The 24,554-nt window shown below is 40.5% G+C and overlaps 2 protein-coding genes and 1 long non-coding RNA gene across 7 annotated transcripts in view; 2 read left to right on the top strand and 1 right to left on the bottom strand.

Annotated features, from left to right (window-relative positions):
* Positions 1 to 2,707: 2,707 nt before the first annotated feature.
* Positions 2,708 to 3,850, top strand: LOC132539782 (uncharacterized). Its single transcript, XR_009551078.1, has 2 exons — positions 2,708 to 2,896; positions 3,640 to 3,850. It is a non-coding gene; the product is annotated as an uncharacterized LOC132539782 (long non-coding RNA).
* Positions 3,851 to 6,086: 2,236 nt separating this feature from the next.
* On the top strand, positions 6,087 to 12,546 carry EFCAB10 (EF-hand calcium binding domain 10). Of its 2 annotated transcripts, none has more exons than XM_016189947.2 (4): positions 6,087 to 6,732; positions 9,438 to 9,602; positions 9,714 to 9,801; positions 12,469 to 12,546. In XM_016189947.2, exons 1-4 carry the CDS (start codon positions 6,615 to 6,617, stop codon positions 12,503 to 12,505), a joined length of 408 nt encoding a protein of 135 aa, XP_016045433.2. In that variant the 5' UTR covers positions 6,087 to 6,614; the 3' UTR covers positions 12,506 to 12,546. The 2 variants fall into 2 exon arrangements, with proteins under 2 accessions (XP_016045433.2, XP_060052376.1); XM_060196393.1 differs by lacking the exon at positions 6,087 to 6,732 and adding an exon at positions 7,818 to 7,941.
* RINT1 (RAD50 interactor 1) overlaps positions 12,489 to 24,554 on the bottom strand; it is a 41,852-nt gene continuing 29,786 nt past the window's right edge. For 3 of the 4 annotated variants that reach the window (XM_060196387.1, XM_060196388.1, XM_060196390.1), the window contains 4 exons: positions 16,932 to 17,146; positions 15,052 to 15,232; positions 14,834 to 14,952; positions 12,489 to 12,852 (listed from right to left, as the gene is read on the bottom strand). In XM_060196387.1, the coding sequence (XP_060052370.1) occupies positions 12,660 to 12,852; positions 14,834 to 14,952; positions 15,052 to 15,232; positions 16,932 to 17,146 (708 nt within the window). In that variant the 3' untranslated portion in view covers positions 12,489 to 12,659. The remainder of the gene's footprint in view (positions 12,853 to 14,833; positions 14,953 to 15,051; positions 15,233 to 16,931; positions 17,147 to 24,554) is intronic. The other variant, XM_060196389.1, reaches the window with a different exon arrangement.

The raw sequence follows: 24,554 nt of genomic DNA, 5'->3' as shown, positions 1-24,554 counted from the left end.
TGGCATTCAGAGTAACCTTGGTGAAGTCAAGCCATGATTACAGATGTATTTATAGAAGAGCAATTACCTATGAAGAGAAAGTGGCAGGAGGGAGGTTTCTGGTGCTGGCAAGATGCCACATTTTAACGTGGCAACTTGTTAAATGAGTCTAATCCTTGGTGAAATATTTATCAGGCTGTGTACTAAAGATGTGTTCATTTCTCAGTGCACTTTTAAATGCAAATGTTTACACACAGACACAACAGGTAAATGGCAGAGTGGAAGCTATAATTGAGCAACAAGGAGAACGTTATAAAGAAGTTTGAAAATACAAATGAGAAGGAAGTCTAGCTCCTCCACAAATTCCCCAGAGACCACAGGTACTACAGAGAAGGGTGTGCTGTAGGTTGAAAATAGGAAGTGGGGATAAGAAGTGAGGGATTGACAATCTCACAGGAACTGTTAGACCTCTTCAGTTCTCTCTGCCAAGTGGTTACCCTCCTGCCCTCAGCAGGAGACAAAGGGTCATTGTTATCTTTCTGGAAAAAATAAGTGGGCTACTAAGGTGCAGAATCCAAGAATATCAGATGTGGTAAAGCACAAAATTTCTCTCTTTTTATCATAACCCCCCCAGTCATTTTCTTTAGGAAATAATAGTTGACAGGACAATTATTGACACGCAGGTGCAATTTCTTATCTCCTCATGATAGGTGTCAGCACACAACTCCCATCATCAACTCAAGTCCCTTCTCCACCATGTACTGAGTACTTGACATCCTCTCCCTAGCCCCCCCCCCATGTCCCCTTAGGCCAGAATCTTTTACTTTGCTGTGATATAACTCACACAGTCCAAGTTTCACCCTGTTTCCCTTTTTTTTAATTTAAATCTTTATTTATTTGATAGAGAGAGCCAGAAATTGAGAAGGGGGAGACAGAGGAGATAGAGAGATACCTGCAGCACTGTCCCACCACTTGTGAAGCTTTCCCCCTGCAGGTGGGGACCAAAGGCTTGAACCCGGGTCCTTGCATACTATAACATGTGCACTCAACCAGGTGTGCCACCACCCGGCTCCCATTTACCTTTTCTTTTTTAAAAAAAATTTTATGTATATATTTATTTATTTATTCCCTTTTGTTGTCCTTGTTGTTTTATTGTTGTAGTTATTATTGATGTCGTCGTTGTTGGATAGGACAGAGAGAAATGGAGAGAGGAGGGGAAGACAGAGAGGGGGAGAGAAAGACACCTGCAGACATGCTTCACCGCCTGTGAAGCAACTCCCCTGCAGGTGGGGGGCCGGGGGCTCAAACCGGGATCCTTACACCAGTCCTTGCGTTCACACCACGTGTGCTTAACCTGCTGCACTACCACCCGACTCCCCCCAATTACCTTTTCTTTCCTTCATTTCTAAGTTCCACCTATAAATGAAGCAGGTCTGTAGATGACTCTCTTTTTCTCTCTTCTGTATCTTCTCCTCCCCCTCTCAATTTTTGTCATATAAAATAAATCAGAAAGAAATGGGGGGAATGGGGAAACGTGGCTACCAGGAGCAGTGGAGGGTGGCCCTGAGCCCCAGTGATAACCATAGTGGCAATAAAAATAAGTAAGTGGGGGTCCAGTGGTAGTGCAGTGGGTTAAGTGCAGGTGGCGTGAAGCACAAGAACCAGCGTAAAGATCCCAGTTGAATGGACGTTGAAAAATTCAGGTTAAGTGAAATAAGTCAGACACAGAAGGATGAATATGGGATGATCTCACTCTCAGGTAGAAGTTGAAAAACAAGATCAGAAGAGCAAACACAAGTAGAACCTGAAATGGAATTGACATATTGCACCAAAGTAAAAGACTCTGGGGTGGGTGGGTGGGGAGAATACAGATCCAAGAAGGATGACAGAGGACGTAGTGGGGGTTGTATTGTTATGTGGAAAACTGGGAAATGTTATGCATGTACAAACTATTGTATTTACTGTTGAATATAAAACATTAATTCCCCAATAAAGAAATTAAAAAAATAAATAAAATAAAAGTGGCTGGGTGGTGGCGTACCTGCAAGTGGTGAAGCAGTGTTGCAGGTATCTCTCTGACTCTCTCCCTCCCTATCTCCCCTACCATCTTGATTTCTGGCTATCTTTATCCAATAAATAAATAAAGTAAAATAAAATAAAATAAAATAAAACATTCATGTCTGAGGCTGAGAGGTCCCAGATTCAATCCCCAACACTACCATAAGCCAGAGCTAAACAGTTTGCCGGTCTTTCTCTATATCTTTCTCTCTGTATCTCTCTCATTAAGATAAAATAAAACATTTTTTAATCTTTATTTGTTGGATAGAGACAGTCAGAAATTGAGAGGGAAGGGGGTAATAGAGGAGAGAGACAGAGAGACACTTGCAGCACTGCTTCACCTCTTATGAAGCTTTCCCCCTGCAGGTGGGGACCAGGGGCTCGAACTTGGGTCCTTGCACACTGTAACATGTGTGCTCAACCAGGTGCGCCACCACCTGGCCCCAACAACTTTTTTAAAAGAAGAAACCTAGAAGCTGGGAAGATAGCTCAGCAAGTAGAGCACAGGTCTTGTATGTGTGAGACACTGGACTGACCCATAGCACTTCATATGTCATAATAGTGCACTCTCCCTCCCTCTCATAAAAGAAACCTTGAAAAGAGAGTTTATACCTTGAAAAAGGTATAAACAGAATAGCTGACTCCACTAGATGGCATCTGGACACTTCTCTCAGCCCTGATTTCTAGGGAAATTGAAGATTCCAGGCCAGACGTCACTGAGGAATGCTGTGAAGGGGTGCTGAGCATTGCAAGCTGTGTGTTGGGGGGAGAAAAGCACCCAGATGTGTCACAACCAAAACTAATCAGCAACTTGGAAAAATGTCAGCAGGCCTCCATGTGCTCTCCTCAGCCTGACTTTGTAAGTAAAGTAAATCCAATTATTGCAATTTCAGTGTCATTTGTTGCTGCTACATAGAAAAAGCACAGTTTTTCATTTGGGAGTGGGGGTCTGAAAAAATGTAGGAGAGACTGAAAAAAAAAAAGAAATTATCGAGGAAAATATAAAAAGTCTTAAGTTTGGAACACTGAAGAGGAATCACTGTGTCCTGTAAACCAACAGTCTTCTTTCCCTGTATTTCCCATATGCCCAGAAATATATAAGGAATGTGCCTTATATATTTTTTAAAGTTCCCATTATTTTTTTTTTAGAAATTAAAAAATATATATTATTTTTATTTTACTTACTGGATAGATACAGCCAGAAATCGAGAGGGAAGGGGGTGATAAGAGAAGGAGAGAGGGCGCAGGGTAGATAGCATAATTGTTATGCAAACAGACTCTCATGCCTTAGACTCCAACGTCCCAGGTTCAATCCCCCACACCACCATAAGCCAGAACTGAACAGTGTTCTGGTAAAAAAAAAAAAAAAAAAAAAAGGGAGAGAGAGAGAAAGAGAGAGAGGGAGGGAGAGAGACAGAGAGACACCAGCAACACTGCTTCACCACTTGCAAAGTATTCCCCCTGCAGGTGGCGACAAGACGGGGGGGGGGGGGCTCGAACCTGGGTCATTGTGCACTGTAACATGTGTGCTCAACCAGGTGTGCCACCACCCAGCCCCAGGAATAGGAATGTTCCTTATATTTTTCACTTTACTTTCCCCAGATGATGCCAACTTTGGGTCTAAGACAAAACAAAGGACAGAACTGGGAAGAGTGCTTCTTTGTCATAAGTGAAACTCTGGGGTAGATCCCTGCACCCCAAGAGACAGCAACAAAAACAAAACAAGTGAAAAATCTATGGTGGTGGAGTGCTTCTTGGATTTCTCCCTCCCACCCACCCCCACCCCAAATAAAATAAATAATACTAAAACATCTACCAGGTCGGCGATTCGGTCATGGAGTATATACTTCATGCCTATTATGCATGATGCCTTGGATTTGATTTCTGGCACTGCATTAAAAAAAAAAAAAGACATGGGGGTAGGACAAGACAGACAACTTAATGGTTATGCAAAAGACTTTCATAAGCCAGAGCTGAGCAGTGCTCTGGTGTCTTGTTTTGCTTTGCTTTGTTTTTCTCTTAATTCTCTATACTTTTTTTCCTGCCACCAGGGTTATTACTGGGGTTCAGTGCCAGCACTATGAATCCACTGCCTCCAGCAGCTATTTTTTCTTTCTTTTATTTTTTTCTCCCCTATTTTTTTAATTGGATAGCACAGACAGAAATTGAGAGGGTAGCGGGAGACAGAAAGACACCTACACCTGTTTCACAACTTGTGAAGTGTCCCCCCTGCAGGTGCAGAGCAAGGACGAACCTGAGTACATGTACACTTAACCAGGTGCACCACCCCCCAGCCCACTTTAGTCGTTCTCTCTCTTTCTCATCAAAATAAAATGAGTGGGGGCTGGGCGGTAGCGCAGTGGGCTAAGTGCACATGGCGCAAAGCGCAAGGACCGTTGTAAATATCCCAGTTTAAGCCCCCAGCTCCCCATCTGCAGGGGAGTCACTTCACAAGTGGTGAAGCAGGTCTTCAGGTGTCTTTCTCTCCTCTTGTCTTCCCCTCCACTTTCCATTACTCTCTGTCCTATCCAACAACAATATCAACTACAACAAGGGCAACAAAATGGGAAAAATGGCTTTTAGGAGCAATGGATTTGTAGTGCAGGCACCGAACCCCAGTGATAATCCCAATAAATAAATAAATAAATAAATAAATATAGTGGTCTGGGAAGTGGCATAGTGGATAAAGCACTGTATTCTCAAGCATGAGGTCTCCAGTTCAATCCCTGGCAGCACATGTACCAGAGTGATGTCTGGTTCTTTATTTCTCTCCTCTTATCTTTCTCATTAACAAATAAATAAAATCTTAATAAAATATATTTAAAAAAGAAATAAAAGGGGGTGGATAGTGCATACTGGGTTAAGCACATAGTACAAATTGCAAGGACCCATGCAAGGATCTTGGTTCCAGGCCCAAGCCCATCTGCAGGGGGGGGTCATTTCACAAGCGGTGAAGCAGGTCTGCAGATGTCTCTCTGTCTCTCTCCTTCACTATCACCCCTCCCCTCTCAATTTCTCTCTGTCCTATCCAATAAAAATGGGGGAAATAAGAAAGAGAGAAAGAGAAAGGAAGGAAGGAAAAAAGAAAGAGGAAGGAAGGAAGGGATGAAGGAAGGAAGGAAGGACGGACACTGAGCACTGAGTTGGGAAGATAGCACACTTGGGAGTGTGCCTGCTTTGCCAGGTCTTAGCCTTATCCTCATGGCACTAGGCGGAAGCTTGAGTGTTGTGGTGTATTTCTCTCTCTCCTTCTTTCTCTATTTCTGTTTCTAGTTGAAAAAGTTGGGTTTGCAATGATGAGGCACTTTCAAGACACCATAACCAGACCCCTCTGTTTGCTGGGAATCAGGACCTCCCCTACCAGGCCTGTAGTCTATTTTATGCTTGGCTCTGTTTTAGATTTATGTATGAGAAAAAATGGGAGTAAAGAACTTGAGCAGCATGACTCCTATTCATGCTATACCAAGAATTTAATGATTGAATTCTTAACCTGATGTCTGAGAGTCAAATGCCCTATCTACTGTAGCACCTCTCAGGCTGCATGTTTCTTATAGTCATTGTCCCTTCTGCATCCCCTCACCACAGTCATTCTAGACTTTGGTCTCACTGCCATTGCTGGCCTTTGCTGTACTGAGTCTTGCCCAATCCTGAAGGGCTAAGCATTTATACTGTTAGGATTGGGATGGAGTGCAGTGGACAAAGCCACCTATGCTTCACTATTCCCTCCACAAGGGAGCATAAAAGGGGAATCCCCCCCAAAGGATGGACCAGTGGTCACTAAACAATAATGGTCAGTGATCACCGAACCATCTGCTTCAGTAATTCACAAATTTCCCCCAGAATCTAACAGGAACTAGCTATCTGCTTGCTAGAGTCTTGAATCTGCTTTGTCACTTAGTTCTGATGGTACTCCCCAGTCTCCTGTTAATTTTGTCATCAGGACCACTGCCAGTCATGACTGTCAGAAAAGCACTAATCGCTACAGAATCTTAGATAATGAGATCCTGTGATTATAGCGAATCCCAAGTACAGTGCTTTCTTTCCTCTATCCTATATGTGGGGATTCAATGTACTATTTCTTTAAAGAATTCTGCTGTTGAAAAGTTTGCAAAGCACTCTTCCTGAAATACTGTTACCCACGGAAGCTGTTGTAGATTTGAACAGAAACATTTCAATCTAAATCACTTCAGAGAACGAGTTTTCTCTCCCTGAAATATCTCAAGACTTTGAAGACTAAGAGCTTTGCACAGAATTTCCTTTTTGCCACCCCCGCCTCCTATTTTTTTTTCCTCAATGACGGAAGTCGAGACTTTAGTTTTCAGGTACCCCATGAAATCAACAGGAGCTGAGTTACGTGCTAAAAACAGGAAAACAAAATAGGAACCAGCTCTCAGCGGACGCAGCACCTGTTACGCTCAGGTAATTTCTCCTCTTTGCGAGTTGGTTCCAGCCTTCAATTTTCATTCTCCCGAGAGAAGCAGGGCGCCTATGGGTCACGTGACCCTGTTGTGCTAAGGGGGCGGGGCCCAAATGCCCGGACGCTGCCTGGTCGCTTAGCAACGAGGCAACTCAGCTGGATGGAGGAAGGCAGCAGCTCCGGCGACAGGGAGGAGCAAGCCAAGCGTTATTTGGAACAACATAAAATCCTGGAGTTGGTGAATTATCTCACCAGCATGCTCCTATATCACCGGCCGGGTAAGTGTCTTGTCTACAGCTTGTTTTCAGTCCCACCGGCCCCTGGAATCCCAGCGGTTCCCGGAAAGACCTAAATACCATAGTCACCTCTCATCTGCGACTTGGATATTTGCAGTTTCAGTGACCAGGTTTCAAACAGCTGTCTTGAAACAGATATTTTGGAAAGAAAACGACCACATTCATGTGACTCTTACTATAGTGTGTTGTTCTAATATTCTATTTTATTATCATTAATATCCTACTGTATTTTATTTGTAAGTTAAACTTTATCAGACATGTATACAAAAATAATATATGTAGGGTTTAGCACTGTCGGGTTTCTGACATTTACTGGGAGTCTCGAACTGTCCTCCAAGGATGGGGCGAAAGGGAGTTTCCTGTGACTTAACTGTCCCTATGTGTCCAGACCACCTGTAAGGGGCGCCCTTCCCATATAGCCCCAGTATATGGGGTATGGACTCCTACCTCGCTCAGCCTCTTGGCTACTTTTGTCCTTTTGCTGCCAGTTGATTCGGTGGCCTCAGTTAAATGAGTTTTGTTTTTGTTTAATTTATTTTCCCTTTTGTTACCCTTGTTTTACTGTTGTAGTTATTGTTGCTGTTATTGATGTCGTCGATGTTAGATAGAACAGAGAGAAATGGAGAGAGGAGTGGAAGGCAGAGAGGAGGAGAGACAGACACCTGCAGACCTGCTTCACCGCCTGTGAAGCGACGCCCCTGCAGGTGGGGAGCCGGGGCTCGGAACCGGGATCCTTACTCCAGTCCTTGATCTTTGCGCCACGTGCACTTAACCTGCTACGCCACAGCCTGACTCCCTGCTTTGTTGTTTTTAACCGAAGCACCACTCTGCTCTGGTTTATGATGATGCAGAGGATTGAACATGGGGCTTTAGGATATCAGGGCTCCATCGTTCTCAGTTTACTTTTTTTTAATCAGAGCACTGTTCAGCTATGGCTTATGGTGGTGGGGGAGGGGGAGGGGGAGGGGGGTGGGGGAGGTGGGATTGAACCTGGGAGTCTGGAGCCTCAGGCATGAGAGTTTCTTTGCATAACCATTATGCTATCTACCTACTCTCTGTCTCTCAATTTACTTCTTTTTCAGACAGAAAAAGAGTGAGAGAGAGTAAGACACCATAGTTCCAATGTTTCCCCCAGTGTTATGGCGGATGAGTTTGAACTTGGATCATGTACATGGCAAAGCAGGAAAGCAAGTAGGTACCTCCCAGGTGACTATCACGCTGGTAACATATTTTGAAGAGGTGACAAAGTGGACTGGGTCAGTGAGATAGCTCCCCTGGGAAGTGCCCGCAATAAAGCCCTGATGATGATGATGATGATGATGATGATTATGATGATGATGATGATAAAAAAGGAGTCAAGCGGTAGTGCAGCGGGTTAAGCGTAGGTGGCACAAAGTGCAAGGGCCAGAGTAAGGATCCTCGTTCAAAGTCCCGGCTCCCCACCTGCAGGGGAGTCACATCACAGGTGGTGAAGCAGGTCTGTAGGTGTCTAGCTTTCTCTCTCCCTGTCTTCCCTTCCTGTCTCCATTTCTCTCTGTCCTATCCAACAACATCATCAATAACAACAATAATAACTACAACAATAAAAACAAGGGCAACAAAAAGGGAATAAATAAATAAATGCTTTTAAAAACATCTATAGCCTTGTAAACCGAAGCTACCTAAAATCCTTGGTAATTTTGTTATTTGGTAACAGTGTAAGTTAATGGTACAATGGCAATTATATTCCAATAAACACACACCCACACACACATATATATATATATATACTGGTATATATTTACTGTGTGTGTGTATAAGAGAACCACCACCCCCCTGGCTGTCTAGATTCTTTTGATTATAACTGCCATTATTTTTGGAAAGTGGATTGATCATATATGTTCATTCTTGAGAATGCTTAAATCAGAGTATTTTTACAAAGTAATTCCTTTTATGCTAGAAAGGAGTATTCATATTTCCTAATTAAAGGATAGTACTAACAGAAAAGGCTTTTTATTATTTATATTTTGTACTTTCTTTTAACTGATCCATTTCTTGCATAATATGCTTTTTTTCTTTTTTTTTTCTTTTTTATCAGCACTGCTCAGCACTGGCTTATGGTGGTATATGGGATTGAGCCTGGGACTTGAGAGCCTCAGGCATGAAAGTCTCTTTGCATAACCATTATACTATACCCTCCACCTGCTTTTCCTTTGTTTCAATGCTTATCTGCAAATTAAAATAACCTGAGGAGCTTAAAACATGTGCAGGTAATTTTGCTCAATCAGCTGGACACATATTATTATCTGTCTAATGTCTTGCCTTTCCCACAGGTATGATCTACACCTCCAATTAGAACAACAGGAAATATCTATTTTTTTTAATAAATGCATTTATTTACTGGATAGAAACAGTAAAATTTTGAGAGGGGAGGAGGAAAATAAAGAGGGACAGAGAGCAATGGATTCGTGGTGCAGGCACCAAGCCCCAGAAATAACCTTGGAGGAAAAAAAAAAAAAGAGGGACAGAGACAGAGAGACACCTGCAGCACCACTGTACCGCTTGTGAAGCTTTTCCCCTGAAGGTGGGGACCAGGGGATTGAACTGGGGTCCTTGCACACCATAATGTGTGTACTTAACCAGGTGTGAGACCACCCCACCCCCACATCTGTTAATTGTTAAATGGCTGGTCATCTGTTTATTTACAGAAAATCCAAGAAATTATTTAATAGCCCTACTGGAGCGAATAAAAATTGCCAAATTAACAGGTGCAACTTTTCCAAATTTTATGGATCACATTAATATTTCATCTATGTTTGGAATGATGGACACCTCAAATACAGGCACCATATCATTTGTACAGTATACGGAAGGTCAGTATTTTCTACAAATTAAGGTAATAGCTTTGTTCATACCATAATTATCTCTAGCTGATTAATTTCTCCTTAGTAATGTTTCCTTTCTTCTCATTCTGCGTTTTATAGTCCTAAAGACCCTAGGATTATGTACTGAAGATGAAGTTATAGAAGATGATGGGAGTTTAATAACTTTGGAAAAATTCAGTTCAGAAGTGTAAGTTTATTTATATATATATATATATATATATATTTTATTTATTTATTTATTTATTTTTACCAGAGCACTGCTTAGCTCTGGCTGATGGTGGTTCAAAGAATTGACCTGGGACTTTTGGAACATCAGGCATGAGTCTCTGCATAACTTTTTTTTCCTTTTTGTTTCCTTTGTTATTTATTGTTGTTATTGCTGTTGTTAATTGCTGTCATTGTTGTGGAATAGGACAGAGAGAAATCGAGAGAGGAGGGAAACAGAGGGGGAGAGAAAGACACCTGCAGACCTGCTTCACCACTAGACTCCCCTGCAGGTGGGGAGCCAGGGGTTCAAACCGGGGTCCTTACTCCGGTCCTTGCGCTTTGTGCCATGTACACTTAACCTGTTCCAATTTATACACTTTAAAACAGAAGTTCCTACCTTTTGGTAGAAATATTTCTTTCCTTTGAAACATTCAGATGACCAGAGTTAGAATAGAGGGAGTTAATAGTAGTAGCTTTAAGCTTGAGAACAGGCAGGGAAGAAGATGCCAGAGTTAAGGAACTCCAGAGGCAGTTTCATTCTTTTCTCAATGAGATTTCTCCTAAGATTTTCAGAGTATGAGATGAAAGAGATAGGCGGTAGCGCAGCAGGTGTCTGTCTTTCTCTCCCCCTGTCTGTCTTCCATCCTCTCTCCATTTCTCTGTCCTATCTAAGAACAACAACATCAATAACAACAATAACTACAACAACTATAAAAAACAAGGGCAACAAAAGGGAAAATAAATAAATATTAAAAAATTAATTGGTCTATAATCTTTAAAAAAAGAGAGACGGAAATGCCACTGCTAGAACTGACAGAATAGCTCAAATATGCTAGTTGGAAAACTGGAAAGTAGAATTCTTTCCACAATATTTCCACAAAATTACTTGTCACAAAGTAAATGTTTATCAATATATAGGTTGCACACCAACCGAACAATTTTATATTTTAGTGAAAAAATGAAAAGTGCTAATTAAAAGCTAACTAAGGCAAAGCGCAAGGACCGGGGTAAGGATCCTGGTTCAAGCCCCCACTCCCCACCTGCAGGGGAGTTACTTCACAGGCGGTGAAGCAGGTCTGCAGATGTCTATCTTTCCCTCTCTGTCTCCCCTCCTCTCTTTATTTTTCTCTGTCCTAGCCAACAACAGCAACAACAATAATAATAACCACAATGATAAAACAAGGGCAACAAAAGTGGATAAAATGGTCTCCAGGAGCAGTGGATTCGTGGTGCAGGCACTGAGCCCTGGCTCAGGCAGTAGCACAGCAAGTTAAAAACACTTGGTGCAAAGTGCAAGAACTGGCATAAGGATCCTAGTTCGAGCCCCCGGCTCCCCACCTGCAGGGGAGTTGCTTCACAAGCGGTGAAGCAGGTCTGCAGGTGTCTTATCTTTCTCTCCCCCTCTCTATCTTCCCCTCCTCTCTCCAGTTCTCTCTGTCCTATCCAACAACATCAATACCTACAACAATAAAACAAGGGCAACAAAAGGGAATAAATATTTTTTAAAAGACTAAAAATAATAATAATAAGCTGTCCACTGTTACATGGAGAGGAAGGAAGTAGGAAGCATTTTTTTTTTTTACCTCCAGGTGTTATTGCTGGGGCTAGGTGCCTGCACTACGAATCCACTGCTCCTGGAGGCTACTTTTTTCCTTTTTGTTGTTCTTGTTGTTTATCGTCGTTGTTGTTATTGCTGTCATTGTTGTTGGAGAAATCCAGAGAGGAGGGGAAGACAGAGAGGGGGAGAGAAAGATAGACACCTGCAGACCTGCTTCACCGCTTGTGAGGCGACTCCCCTGCAGGTGGGGAGCCAGGGGCCCCCATAGGAAGCATTTTAAATGTAAAGATGTGTGGAAAATGAGACCAATCCTACTTTAACCATCTCAAAATGTGTTTTATTATGGGAAATGCAATGAAACTGATTACAGAAACTTCAATTATAAGCATGCATCTACATTTTTAGAAAACATACTTCCTGTATTAAGACTATCCCTTAACTTGACAGGAAATTTAAAACTGGCTGGGCCTAGAGCCAGTACAATGAGTAGGCAGTGGACTTGGAAACATAAGCTCCTGAATTCAATCCCCATTCTCCCATGTGCCACAGTGATGCTCTGGTTCTTTTTTAAATTTGTCTTGTGATTAAAAAGCAAAAAACAAAAAACTGGTTATAATTATTTCTATTCCTGAATCTGAATTCCAGAAACACCTTCAGCCATTATTTCTGTGAATAAAATTATTCTAGTTTCATAACTTTTGATTATTTATTTCATAACTTTTTTCTTTTCCCTTCCTTTTTTAAAGTTTTTTTTAAGATTTATTTATTTATTTATTTATTAGAAAGATAGTAGGAGATAGAAAAAGAACCAGACATCATTCTGGTACATGTGCTGCTTGCCAGGGATTGGACTCAAGACCTCATGCTTGAAGGTCCAATGCTTTATCTACTGCGCCACCTCCCAGACCACTCCTTTATTTATTTATTTATTTATTTATTTATTTATTTTTGCCAGAGCACTGCTCAGCTCTGGCTTAAAGTGGTGTTGGGGATTGGACCTGGGACCTCAGAACCTCAGGCATGAAAGTCGTTTGCATAACCATTATTCTGTCTCCCTCAACCCTGAGTTTTCTATTTTTGTTTTCTTAGGAACAAGAGGACACAGAAAATATGGTCAGCATTTTAATAACACTGTGAGTCCACAATAATAAATGATTCTATCAAGTTTTTAGCTCTCTAGCTTCATTAATTTAGAGCTTCAAAATCACATTATTTGAATTCCAATTGGCTTCCTCTTTGTTCCCCCCAAATGTTTAAATATTAAAATGAAAAAGGATGCATTATCTTCCAGTACTAGGCCAGTGTGTTCGCAGATTAAGTAGAATCTCAACATCTTGTGATGCCAGCTTGTAAATTCCCATTTCATTTAATGCTGCGGTAGCAGAAGGCTGCCCTGAAGCTGACTGCAGGACATCTTGCAGAAGAAGGGCGGACCCAATGTTCAAGTTTAAAACAATGCAGGCTTCTTTTACACTGTGAAAACAGAAGAGGGAGGTAAGAGCTCCATGACCTCCCTCTGTACTCCAAATTATAATGACTTCATCTTGAGAAATTCAACAGTTTCTCTGCATTTTTAGCCCATAAACTATCAAAACTATTTCTATATCGATTATTTGGCTGTTGAAACTGTGCAGAATTCACAGGGCTTACTTTTTTCTTTTCTCTTCTTTTGTTTGAGAGGGGAGGGAGCAACGGAAAGTAAGAATACAAAAGGAGGGCCTGGGCGGTAGCACAGTGAGTTAAGCGCACATGGCGTGAAGCACAAGGACTGGCATAAGAATCCTAGTTTGAAACCTGGCTCCCCACCTGCAGGGGGGTTGCTTCACAAGCGGTGAAGCAGGTCTGCAGGTGTCTATCTTTCTCTCCCCCTCTCTGCCTTCCCCTCCTCTCTTGATTTCTCTCTGTCCTATACAACAAGAATGACATCAGTAACAATAATAATAACCACAACAACGATAAAACAACAACAAAAAATAGCCTCCAGAAGCAGTGGATTCCTGGTGCTGAGCCCCAGCAATAACCCTGGAGGCAAAAAAAAAAAAAAAGAATACAAAAGGAATATTCTGTCAGAAACCCACTAAATTACTTATTTGCTTTTATAAAGATTTTGTTTTATTTATTTAGGACAGATAAGTTGAGAGGAAATGGGGAGATAGAGAAGGAAAGAGGGGAAAAAGAGATTACTACAGCACTGCTTATCACTTGTGAAGCTTCCCAGTGCAGGTTGAACTGTGGTCCTTAGAAATGCAAGGTAACATACTTTCTACCAAGTGCGCCACCACCTGGCCCCCAGTAATTTAAAATACTAGGAATCCTTCTTATACTCACTTATAGTTACATGTAGAACTATAGTTAGTATCAAGTATTTATACAAACAAATTTTCTTCAGTCCTGGTCTGTTACTAGATACTAAATATATTTTCATATCTTAAATTTACTGAATATAACAGACCTGCACCTGCTTTCATTTTCTATTTATCTCCCCAGTAGTAAGCATATAATTAGTACTACCAAAATATCTTTTATATCTAGTTTGGCACACTTATTCTTTTAATAAAGTATCAGAGAAATCATGAAGTCCTGAGTCTGATCCCTGGCATCATGTGCCAGAGTTGTGTTTTGGTTCTCTTTCTGTCATTAAGAAATGAAATAAATCTTTAAAAAAAAAAAGAAAGAAAAACATGTAATTGATGCTATATTTATTCCACTAAACATCACTGGAACTCTATTGTGTTTTTAGAAAGGGAATCAACCTCCCCTAAGAATATGATACATCAGGGGGCAGGCGGTGGCACACCTGTTTTAAGTGCACACATTACAGAGCACAAGGACCCAAGTTCAAGCCCCTGGTCCCCATCTGCAGGGGAAAAGCTTCACGAGTGGTGAAGTAGGGCTGCAGGTGTCTGTCTCTTTCTCTGTTTCCCCCTCCCTTCTCAATTACTCTCTCTCTAATAAATAAATTAATATATTTTTAAAAAGGATATGATACATCAAGGCTAGGCAGTGGTGCACCTGGTTGAGCACACATTGCACAGGGACCTGAGTACAAGCCCCTGGTTCTCACTTGTAGGGGAAAGCGTCATAGGTGGTGAAGCAGTGCTGCAGGTGCCTCTCATTCTCTCTCTCTCTATCTCCCCCTTTCCTCTCAATTTCTCTGTTTCTAGCACACAAAAACAAAATAAAGGGCCAGGTGATGGCACACCTGGTTGAGCATACATATTACAGTGTACAAGGACCCAGGTTCAAGTCCCTGGTCCCCACCTACAGGGGAAAGCTTCATGATGAGTAGTGAAGCAGGGCCGCAGGTGTCTCTTTCTCTCTCCCTATCACACCCTTTCCTCTCGATTTCTGGTTGTCTCTATTCAATAAATAAACATGATAAAAAATAAATAAAACATTGTAAAAGGCGTTAAAATATAATATATCACTATTAATGATTAATTATTGAGCTTACTGTTTAAAATAATTTTCTGGTCTCTTGCAATAATGGGAAAATAAAGGGAAAAGATTTCGAGTCATGTCAAAGTGCAACTGAGCTGCTCCTCCTTCATTGAAATGATTAGCAAGGATTATCTGAAACAAAGAATAATTCATATAATGGTGGTTTTAATCAACACAGTCCCCAAATACATCATATTCTTTTTTTTCTTAATCCAGTCTGTTCTTACGTACTTCTTGGTAGATGTATATATCCAGCTTCTCTACAAGCATTTGCCAGGAAATTTTAAACAAGGAGAAGCAAAGCTGCTGCTCCAACAAAAGTAAACGGTCTCGTAACGTGAGCAATAATGGGCACGCCGAACTGGACAAGGACATGACTGCCTGCTCTGACTGAGATGGCAGGGACAACCATCTGAAAATAGAAAGACAATATTACCTGCAACCTTCATTTTCACTATAAGATTACTCATCACTCTGTGGTTTTAGAGATTTTAACTTCAACAAGATTTACTTGTTTGGACAGAAATAGATAGCGAGAAAGACCTGCAGCAGTGCTTCACTGTTCATGAAGCTTCCCACCTGCAGGTGGGAACTAAAGACTGGAACCTGGGTCCTTGTGCATGGCAACATGTCTACTCAACTCAACATGTCTACTCAACTAACTGCTCAGCCTCCTTTTAACAAGATTTTAAACAAATGATTAAACAAGCCATTTTAAATTTGGGAATGTGCACTGTCTTCAGACACCAGAATTAGAAAAGAGGTACAGGGGCAGGGTAGTAGCAGATCTGGTAGAGTGTATATGTTATCATGTGCAAGGACCTCGGTCTAAACCCCTTGTCCCTACCCGTAAGGGGATGCTTCATGAGCTGTGAAGCAGTATTGCAGGTATCTATCTCTCTCCTCTCAATTTATTTGTGTCTCTATCAAGTAGAAGAAAGAATAAGGGGGGGGGGGAAGACAGAAGGGAGGAAGGGAGAGCTGTCTGCCAGGAACAGTGGATTTGTCAATGTAGGCACTGAACCCCAATGATAACCCTGGTGGCAATTAAAAAAAAACAAGTAAACAAAAAAAAGGGATAGCCCAATACTGAAAATAAATGTACCTGTATTTAAACTATAACTCCAATTAAATACTAATTGATGAGGATATTTTTTATTTTTATTTCTGAGAGAGACCAAAGCAACATTTTCTTTCTCTTTCTTTCTTTCTTTCTTTCTTTCTTTCTTTCTTTCTTTCTTTCTTTTATTGCAGCAAGTTTATCATTGGGTCATAGTGCCTGAATCTACCACTTCTAGTAGCTAATTTTCCCATTTTCTCTCTTCCTTCCTTTTATTGATAGAGACATCAAAATTAAGAGGGAAGGGGAAACAGAATGAGAAAGATCACTGCTTCATCACTCACAAAACTTCCTATCTACAGGTGGGGACTGGAGTTTGAAGCAGGGTTCTTGTGTGTGGTAACATGTGTGCTCTCCCAGGCATGCCACCACTCAGCCCCTCACTCTTCCTTCTTATGCAGTACTAGGGATTGAAGCTATAGCATTACACATGTAAGGCATAGACTCTACCACTGAAACACTACCTTAGTACTGGTGACAATATTTAAATCTGCAAGCTTTAAAATTATTTATAAATATAAAAAGTATACTATTGAATATGTCAATTTTATGTTCTAATTTTCAGCATTAACAACAGAGACTAATAATAACATTTCTAAACTGATAACTACTCTGTGTGATAGGGACTGTTAGGACATTGCTAGTTCCCAGAGTCTGATAGTGGTTATAGAATCAGTTGTATCACGCATGCACAGAATGCTACAGAAATAGCTTACTTATAGGTTACAGTCTATTCCACTCAGCCCCTCAGCCCCACCATGTACACCACCTGTCTTTATATATAGGCACATCAGAAGGTTAAAATATGGTCATTTTCTTCTTCTTAAGATCTCTGAATATATTTTAGAAAGAGTTTCACTAAAAAAGAGTTGTAAGGTTGGCATGCAAAAGGCACAGAAATGTTTTATCTAGATATCTTGGAAATATGACTTGATAACATTTCAGACTGTGGAGTTAAGAGTTGATTTGTAAGGCAATACAGAGGACTCACCTTTCTTTTTTATATAATTTTGCAGCATCTTTAACTTCTTTGAAAACATGGTCTACTTGACGGGTCAACATGTCATGCTTCAAACGCTCTAACAGGTTAATCATGTCATCAAAGACAGAGCTCTCCATGGAAGCCAGCTGTCCCAGCTGCAATTTACTGAGAGTGTTGTTCTCTGCAAAGACCTCCAATGCTGCCTGTTGAAGCTGTAGAAAGAACTGAAAGCAAAATCACGTTGACACATTAACATAATTTTTTAAAATTTGTTTATTACAGGGTGAGAGAGGACAGAAAAAGAACAGATCAGTGCTCAGCTCTGGCATACAGTGGTGCTAGGGAATGAACCTGGAGCCTCAGGGGCCTTCGGCATGCAAGATCTGTGCTCTAACAAGCTGAACCTTCTCTCTGGCCCTTCTTTTTCTTAATAGCTGAAATATTTGTATGTTATACAATTAAATCACTTAAAGTATCCAATTTAGTGCCTACTAGTATATTATATATATATAGTATACTGTCAATTTTAGAATGTTTTCATTATCCCAAAAAGGAAACTTTACACTCTTAGTTAGAATCCCCCAGCTACTCCTACTCCTAGACATAATCTACTTTCTGTCTCAGTGGGTTTGCCTATTCTGGATATTTCATACAGTTAAAATTACACAATTCATAACTAGCTTCTTTCACTTGTTTTCAACGTTTATTGATGTTATCACACATACCAAAACTTCATTTCTTTTCATTGCCCAGTTTTATTTATCCATTAAACAGCTGATGGACATCTGAGTTGTTTACACTTTTTGCCTACCGTGAATATACTATCATGGACATTTACATATATATATGTCCATATACATTTTGTTTTTCTTGGATATAAAACTAGAAGTAGAAATGCTGGATCACTGCCAGACACAGCATCACTCCCAGCAGTATATAAGTATTCAAACGCTTCTACATCCTTTCTAACAATTGTCATTATTTGCTTCATTATAGTCATCCTCATTTGTACAGAGTAGTATCTTAGACCAAATAAATAATTCATAATGTAGAATTTCCACCTTATCATTTATAACACCCTTATCATATCAGCCATGTCATGTCAGCTTTATCATGTGGTCCAGATTTGAGCCCCAGCACCACAAGGGGAGTGGCTAGAATACCACTATGAGATGGTCTAGTGCTGTGGTCTCTTTCCTTCTCTGTTTCTCCCCATTTGAATGAAAAAGAGAAATATGGAAACCTAGTTCCTCTCCTGGGCTATATCCTAAAGAAACAATCACACCTATCCAAAGAGATCTATGTTCATTTTTTTTTTACTTAAAAAAAAATTTTATTTAAAAAAATACTTTATTTATTATTGGCTAGAGACAGAAATTGAGAGAAAAGGAGGTGAGAGACACACCTGCAGCACTGCTTCACCACTCGTGAAGCTTTCCTTGTAGGTGGGGGGACAAGGGACTAGAACTTGGGTCCTTGCATGCTGTAATGTGTGCACTTAACCAGGTGTGCCACCACCTGGCCCCCTATGTTCACTTTTTAAATGTATTTACTTACTGGATAAAGACAGAAATCAAGAGAGAAGCAGAGAGAGAGAGAGAGAAACACCTGTAGCACTGCTTCACCACAAGTTTTAGTATGTGTATAAAGCTTTTCTCTCTGCATTGGGGACTGGAGGGTTGAACCCAGGCCCTTGAGAACTGTAACATGTACACAACCTGGTCCCTGTACACACCCATGTTCATAGCCACACAATTTGTAGTAGTTCAAACTTGGAGGAAGCCCAGGTGCTCAATGAAAGATGAGTGGTTAAGAATATATATACACGGGAGTCGGGCGATAGCACAGCGGGTTAAGCGCAGGTGGCACAAAGCGCAAGGACCAGCGTGAGGATCCTGGTTCCCCACTTGCAGGGTAGTTGCTTCACAAGCAGTGAAGCAGGTCTGCAGGTGTCTATCTTTCTCTCCCTTTCTCTGTCTTCTACTCCTCTCTCCAGTTCTATCTGTCTTATCCAACAATGATATCAATAACAATAATAAAAACAAGGGCAACAAAAAGGGAAAATAAAAAAGAATATATATATATATATATATATATATGTGTGTGTGTATACACACACACAATGGAGTACTACTCAGCTAGTGAGAATCATGAAGTCAACTCTTTTGCCTCATCTTGGATGGAGCTTGAAGGAATCATGTTAAGTGAGATAAGCCAAGAACAGAAGGATGGATATGGGATGATCTCACTCATAGGTGGAATTTAAGAAACAAGGATGAAAGGAAAGCACAAAGCAAAACTTGGGCTGGTTTGGTGTATTGCACCAAGCAAGTCAAAGGACTTGGGGAAAGAAGGCAGGAGAGATGGATGGTATGGGAGGGGGGGGAACAGCTCTGGGGGCCTGGTGCATGATGGTAGAAAAGGACCTATTAGAGTAGGTCACCAAAGTAAAAACCCTGGGTTGAGTGAGGGTGAGGGTGGATGTTCAGCTTCATGGGGTGGGGTGGGGGGGTAGAGGGTGGAGGGGAGGGGGGATGGGGTGGGACACAGTCTTATAGTGGTGGGAATGGTGTTTATGTACACTCCTTTGAATTTGTAGTCATATAAATCACTAATATGAGGGGAAAAATTGATTGAATGTCTCAAACTTTAAATCACAGTCTAATACATAGGCTGAGTCTTTGATATGTTGACTCTCTTAAAAGCTTAGACCAGGGAAAACAGAAGCAACCAGTGGCACAGCTATATACAAATAATGTCAAAGGACATAAATTATGGTGATGTGTATGATAAAGCAAATCCTAACAAAGGGATATTTCAAAGTTAACCCAATTGCCAAGTAATGTGATTATAGCAATAACTCTCTATTGTCTTCTTAAACCATAAGAGGGTAGGAACCTGCTGGGCTAGCTTCGTGGGCAGGAGACAGATGACCAGGGACTCATGGCTAAGCTGAGAACGCAATTCAATCTTTATTGATGAGCGGGAATGCAGTGCAATCTATCTAATCTTTATTAATTAGAAAATCCTGCCCTTTATATCTCCTGAGGAGGAAGTGTCAGGTTGGAAGAGGAAGTATGTAGGATAGGGGGTGGGGAGAAGAAAAAAGAGTGGGGCGCTCGGAAATATCAAACTTGCATCTAACCAGTGGGGATTAAACCAATGCCCTGTAGGCAGGGTGGGTCTCAGGTAAAGCAGTGATTATGTAAATAGACCACAGTGTTAAGCAATGCTTGATGATCATAACAGAAGGGGTCTTAAAAGCAGAATTAGAAGCAGACCAACTCAGGAACCTCCCACTTAGGCTTCCTCTTTAGAGCCTATTATTTCCCCCAGTCCTGGAACCTCTAGTGTGGGGCTCATTTTCCTGCATGCTTCTCTTAATTCATACTAAATGATATTGCATCCGCCGATCCCAACCTAATCAACGCAAGGAGTACCACTTCAGCATGCTCCATTTCAGACTGTGTCCAGAGATGTCAGGCATGGAATGTTAACCCTTCACCCTTTCCTTTCATAGTATTATCTAATTCCATTCCAGGAGGTTCACTTCCTAACAAAGTCCCAAAAACTAGATATAGACCAGGTCCCATAAGATAGAGCATATGTTCACATGTATCCATAAATTAGGGCAAAATATATACAAGAAAGCAAAAATATACATTAGCCAGTATCAAGTTCATAAAGAAATAGTGTCTACTTAGACTTAGATACCATCCTCACCTACTTCCTATTACAATTCTCTCACTCACTCCAAAGCTAACCTCATCAAAGTAAGGACTGCAAAAGCTGAACAAGGACAAGAGACTGGCAAACTTTAATGATGACTCTTTAGTCACTATCAGGCCATTCCATAAGTTGGGGTGGGCCCTAATTGGGGAGTCCTGAGATTCCCAAACAGACATGATGGGCCTAGACCTCAAATAAATCCCTCTCTCCATTGTTACCAGCCATTCCTATCAGGAACAACACAATAGACCCCTTTGTGGGCCCCCATTGGACCTTGCCCTCAACTTAGATCAATAATGGTACAGAATGTTCCATCCTCCAAAGGGAGGCTGGACAATATACTCTATGCTACACCTGAGGAAGATGGGTCCTGATATTGGGGCAGCATGGAACGTTTCTACTTATGACCACAGAAATGTGAGCTCAGATCTACAGGGATGCAGAGGTCACATAGGCTTCTAAACTGAATATGGGCCCCAGATCAGATCAAATTGATGGGGTTTACTGTCAACAATATTTATACACCTTTCCTATATTTGGGAGCTACTCTCTTCCCTGATCCAGCTTTCTGGTCCTTCTGCCCGCCATGACATCACCTCCCCAGACAATAACTAGGATCTACCTGCATATCAGATTTCAGGCTCAAGCAAAATAAATAAATAAATAAATAAATAAACTAGTATAGCCACAGGCCCTTTGGAATATAACTAAAATACCCCTACTAGCTATCTACAAAAAAATCTTCACCTGCACTATTCCAGCCTTTAGGTCCATGATTGGTCAACAGTTTGTTTGGCTTTGTATGTTAATTCTCTTTTCAACCACCAGGTTCCAGGTGCTATCATGACGCCAACCAGACTTCCCTAGACAGACAACCCCACCAATGTGTCTTGGAGCTCTGTTTTCCCAGAGCCCTTCCCCACTAGGGAAAGAGAAAGACAGGCTGGGAATATAGATCGAACCGACAACGCCCATGTTCAGCAGGGAAGCAATTACAGAAGCCAGACCTTCAACCTTCTGTATCCCACAATGACCTTGGGTCCATACTCCCAGAGGGTTTTAAAGAACAGGAAAGCTATCAGGGGAGGGATGGGATACAGAGTTCTGGTGGTGGGAATTGTGTGAAGTTGTACTCCTCTTATCCTATGGTTTAGTCAATGTTTTCTTTTTATAAATAAAAAATTAAAGAAAAAAAAGAAAGGACATAAGGTGTATCATGGGGAGATGAGAAATTATATCTACTTGTCAACAACTGGACTGTAAACTATTACACCCTCAATAAAAAGTTTCATTAAAATAAAAAAAAAAAAAAAGGCAGCCCAAATAGTGAAATCACACTTGCATGAGTCATGCTCTGGCAAAACAAAACAGAACAGAACAAAACAGTAATATCCCATCATGATTTTGAATTGCATTTTTCTGATAGCTGTATTTTGGAAGTACATATTCTCCAGATATAGATGGAGAATTGTAGTAAGCCTAGCAGGTGTATAAGTTACAAAAATTAAAATGTGGGGGCAGATGGTGGCGCACCTGGTTGAGTGCACATGTTACAATGTGCAAGGACCTAGGTTTGATCCCCTGGTCCCCACCTGCAGGGGGGAAGCTTCACAAGTAGTGAAGCAGGGCTGCAGGTGTCTCTCTGTCTCTCTCCCTCCCTATCATCCCCTTCCCTCTTGATTTCTACTGTCTCTATCCAAGAAATAAATAAAGATAATTTTAAAAAATTTAAAAAATTAAAATGTAATTTTTGGTGGCCCAGGAGGCGGCCCAGTAAATAATGTGTTGGACTTTCAAGCATGAGATCCCTGATTGGATACTTCGAATGACATGTGCCTGAGTGATGCTCTGAATCTCTCCCCACCCCTCTCATAAATAAGTAGATTTTAAAATTTAATAATAAAATGTAATTCTTAACAGTTATATTTTAGACAGAATCAGTATTTTCCTTCCTGCACTATAGGAAAAAAAATGCTGAGGATAATTAGCAAATGGTTTCCACCTTCAGGAGGGCTGCTTCACAAGTAGTGAAGCAAGTCTGCAGTGTCTTTCTCTCTCCCTATCTCCCCCTTCCCTCACAATTTCTTTCTGTCCTAAGCAATAAAAATGGGTGGAGGGGGATGGCCACCAATGTCCATGTCCAGTGGAGAAGCAATTATAGAAGCCAGACCTTCTACCTTCTGTAACCCATAAAGAATTTTGGTCCATACTCCCAGAGGGATAAAGACTAGAGAAGCTTCCAGTGGAAGGGATGGGACTCTGGTGGTAAGAACTGTATGGATTATACCCCTGTTATCTTACAACCTTGTTAATCATTATTAAATTACTAGTAAAAAATGAGAACTAAATATATAGATAAAATTACCAGACTGCCACTTTTGCTAAGTAAACTATAATTGTTGGGGCAAGCTATTTAACATCTCTAAACCATTTATTATATTTATATAATAAAGGGTGATAATACAATATACTATACAGGGCTACTGTGAGAAAATAAATAATTAACACATAAAAATCATTCCAAATATTGCCAGAATAATAAGCACTCATGCTAGTTCCTGGGTTCTGTTATTAAAATTATTCCTAGATGCTTTAACAGAAAAATAATTACTGGGAAACAAGCCCCAGTTTTTTTATATCAAAGATCTAACTTTTAAATATTTCTGTGTGTGTGTGTGTTTGTGTGTTTATGTATAATAAATACTTGTGGTTTTGACTTTTTTTTCTATCTTTATAAGTACAGTTATATCATTTTATGCCAAATGACACAGAAAATATTAAAAATTATGCAGTTAAAGATCAGTAGCATGGTCCGGGAGGTGACACAGTGGAAAAAGCACTGGACTCCCAAGCATGAGGTCCTGAGTTCAATCCCCAGAAGCACATGTACCAAAGTCATGATGTCTGATTCTTTTTTTTTTTTTTTATGATGTCTGATTCTCTCTCTCTCCTCCTTTCTCATTAATAAAGAAAATATTTTTTAAAAAAAGATTAGTAGCAATTTTACAATAAACATTTGCTTACATTTATTCCATAGTAGAATTTTATAAAAATATATCAACATGGCAAGGACCGGTGTAAGGATCCTGGTTCGAGCCCCCAGCTCCCCACCTGCAGGGGAGTCGCTTCACAAGCGGTGAAGCAGGTCTGTAGGTGTCTGTCTTTCTCTCCCCTTCTCTGTCTTCCCCTCCTCTCTCCATTTCTCTCTCTCCTATCCAACAACAATAACTACAACAATAAAACAAGGGCAACAAAAGGGAATAAATAAATAATAATAAAAATATATATACATACATATCGTCATGAACTTCATTCAGCAAAAATGCTCAATAATATAAACACACTGAATGTAAGTAGTTAAGTACCTTCAACCCAGTCTCCTGTCATTATTTCCTCAATCCTATCTTCTTCCTCCTCAGGGTTTAATAACTACTCTGAATTTTGTTCTATGATTTATTTCTCAAAGAAGACTTTTTTAAATACAGTATATGTTAAAAACAAGATTTTTTTTTTTAATGTGATGATACTATAGCTTCACTGGGGGAACAGTACATGAGTTTTACATATGAGATCGTGGTGAAATCCCTAGCACCACACGTGACAGCAGTGGTCTGCTCTCTCTCTTATAAAAACAAAATTTTAAATATGTATCTTTTTTTTAAGTTCTTATCTTTTAGGGGAATATAATGAAATTTTTACCTCAAAACGAAGTATCTGAGATTTGCTTCAAATAATCAAACATGGGGATGGAGGAGAGATCTGAATGAATGAAACAAAATTGGTAGAAAGAGGTGTGTGATAGGCATGTGGAAGTTGATTGGCATTATTCTTCTTGTTTTTTTTTTTACAAAGTTTTCTCTCAATTTTTTTGTTTGTTTTATTTTCCTTATGTTGGGTAGGATA

This window comes from Erinaceus europaeus, chromosome 8 (assembly GCF_950295315.1).
Source record: "Erinaceus europaeus chromosome 8, mEriEur2.1, whole genome shotgun sequence".
NCBI lineage: Eukaryota > Metazoa > Chordata > Mammalia > Eulipotyphla > Erinaceidae > Erinaceus > Erinaceus europaeus.
The sequence above is the reverse complement of the archived record's forward strand: the minus strand, read 5'-3'. Positions and strand labels throughout refer to the sequence as shown.

Bases quoted from the DNA above. Each gene is read 5' to 3' on its own strand.
- EFCAB10 (XM_016189947.2), top strand. From the start codon at position 6,615: ATGGAGGAAGGCAGCAGCTCCGGCGACAGGGAGGAGCAAGCCAAGCGT. The intron at 6,733-9,437 runs GTAAGTGTCTTG...GTTTATTTACAG, and splicing joins GCTCCTATATCACCGGCCGG to AAAATCCAAGAAATTATTTA. The intron at 9,603-9,713 runs GTCAGTATTTTC...TGCGTTTTATAG, and splicing joins ATTTGTACAGTATACGGAAG to TCCTAAAGACCCTAGGATTA.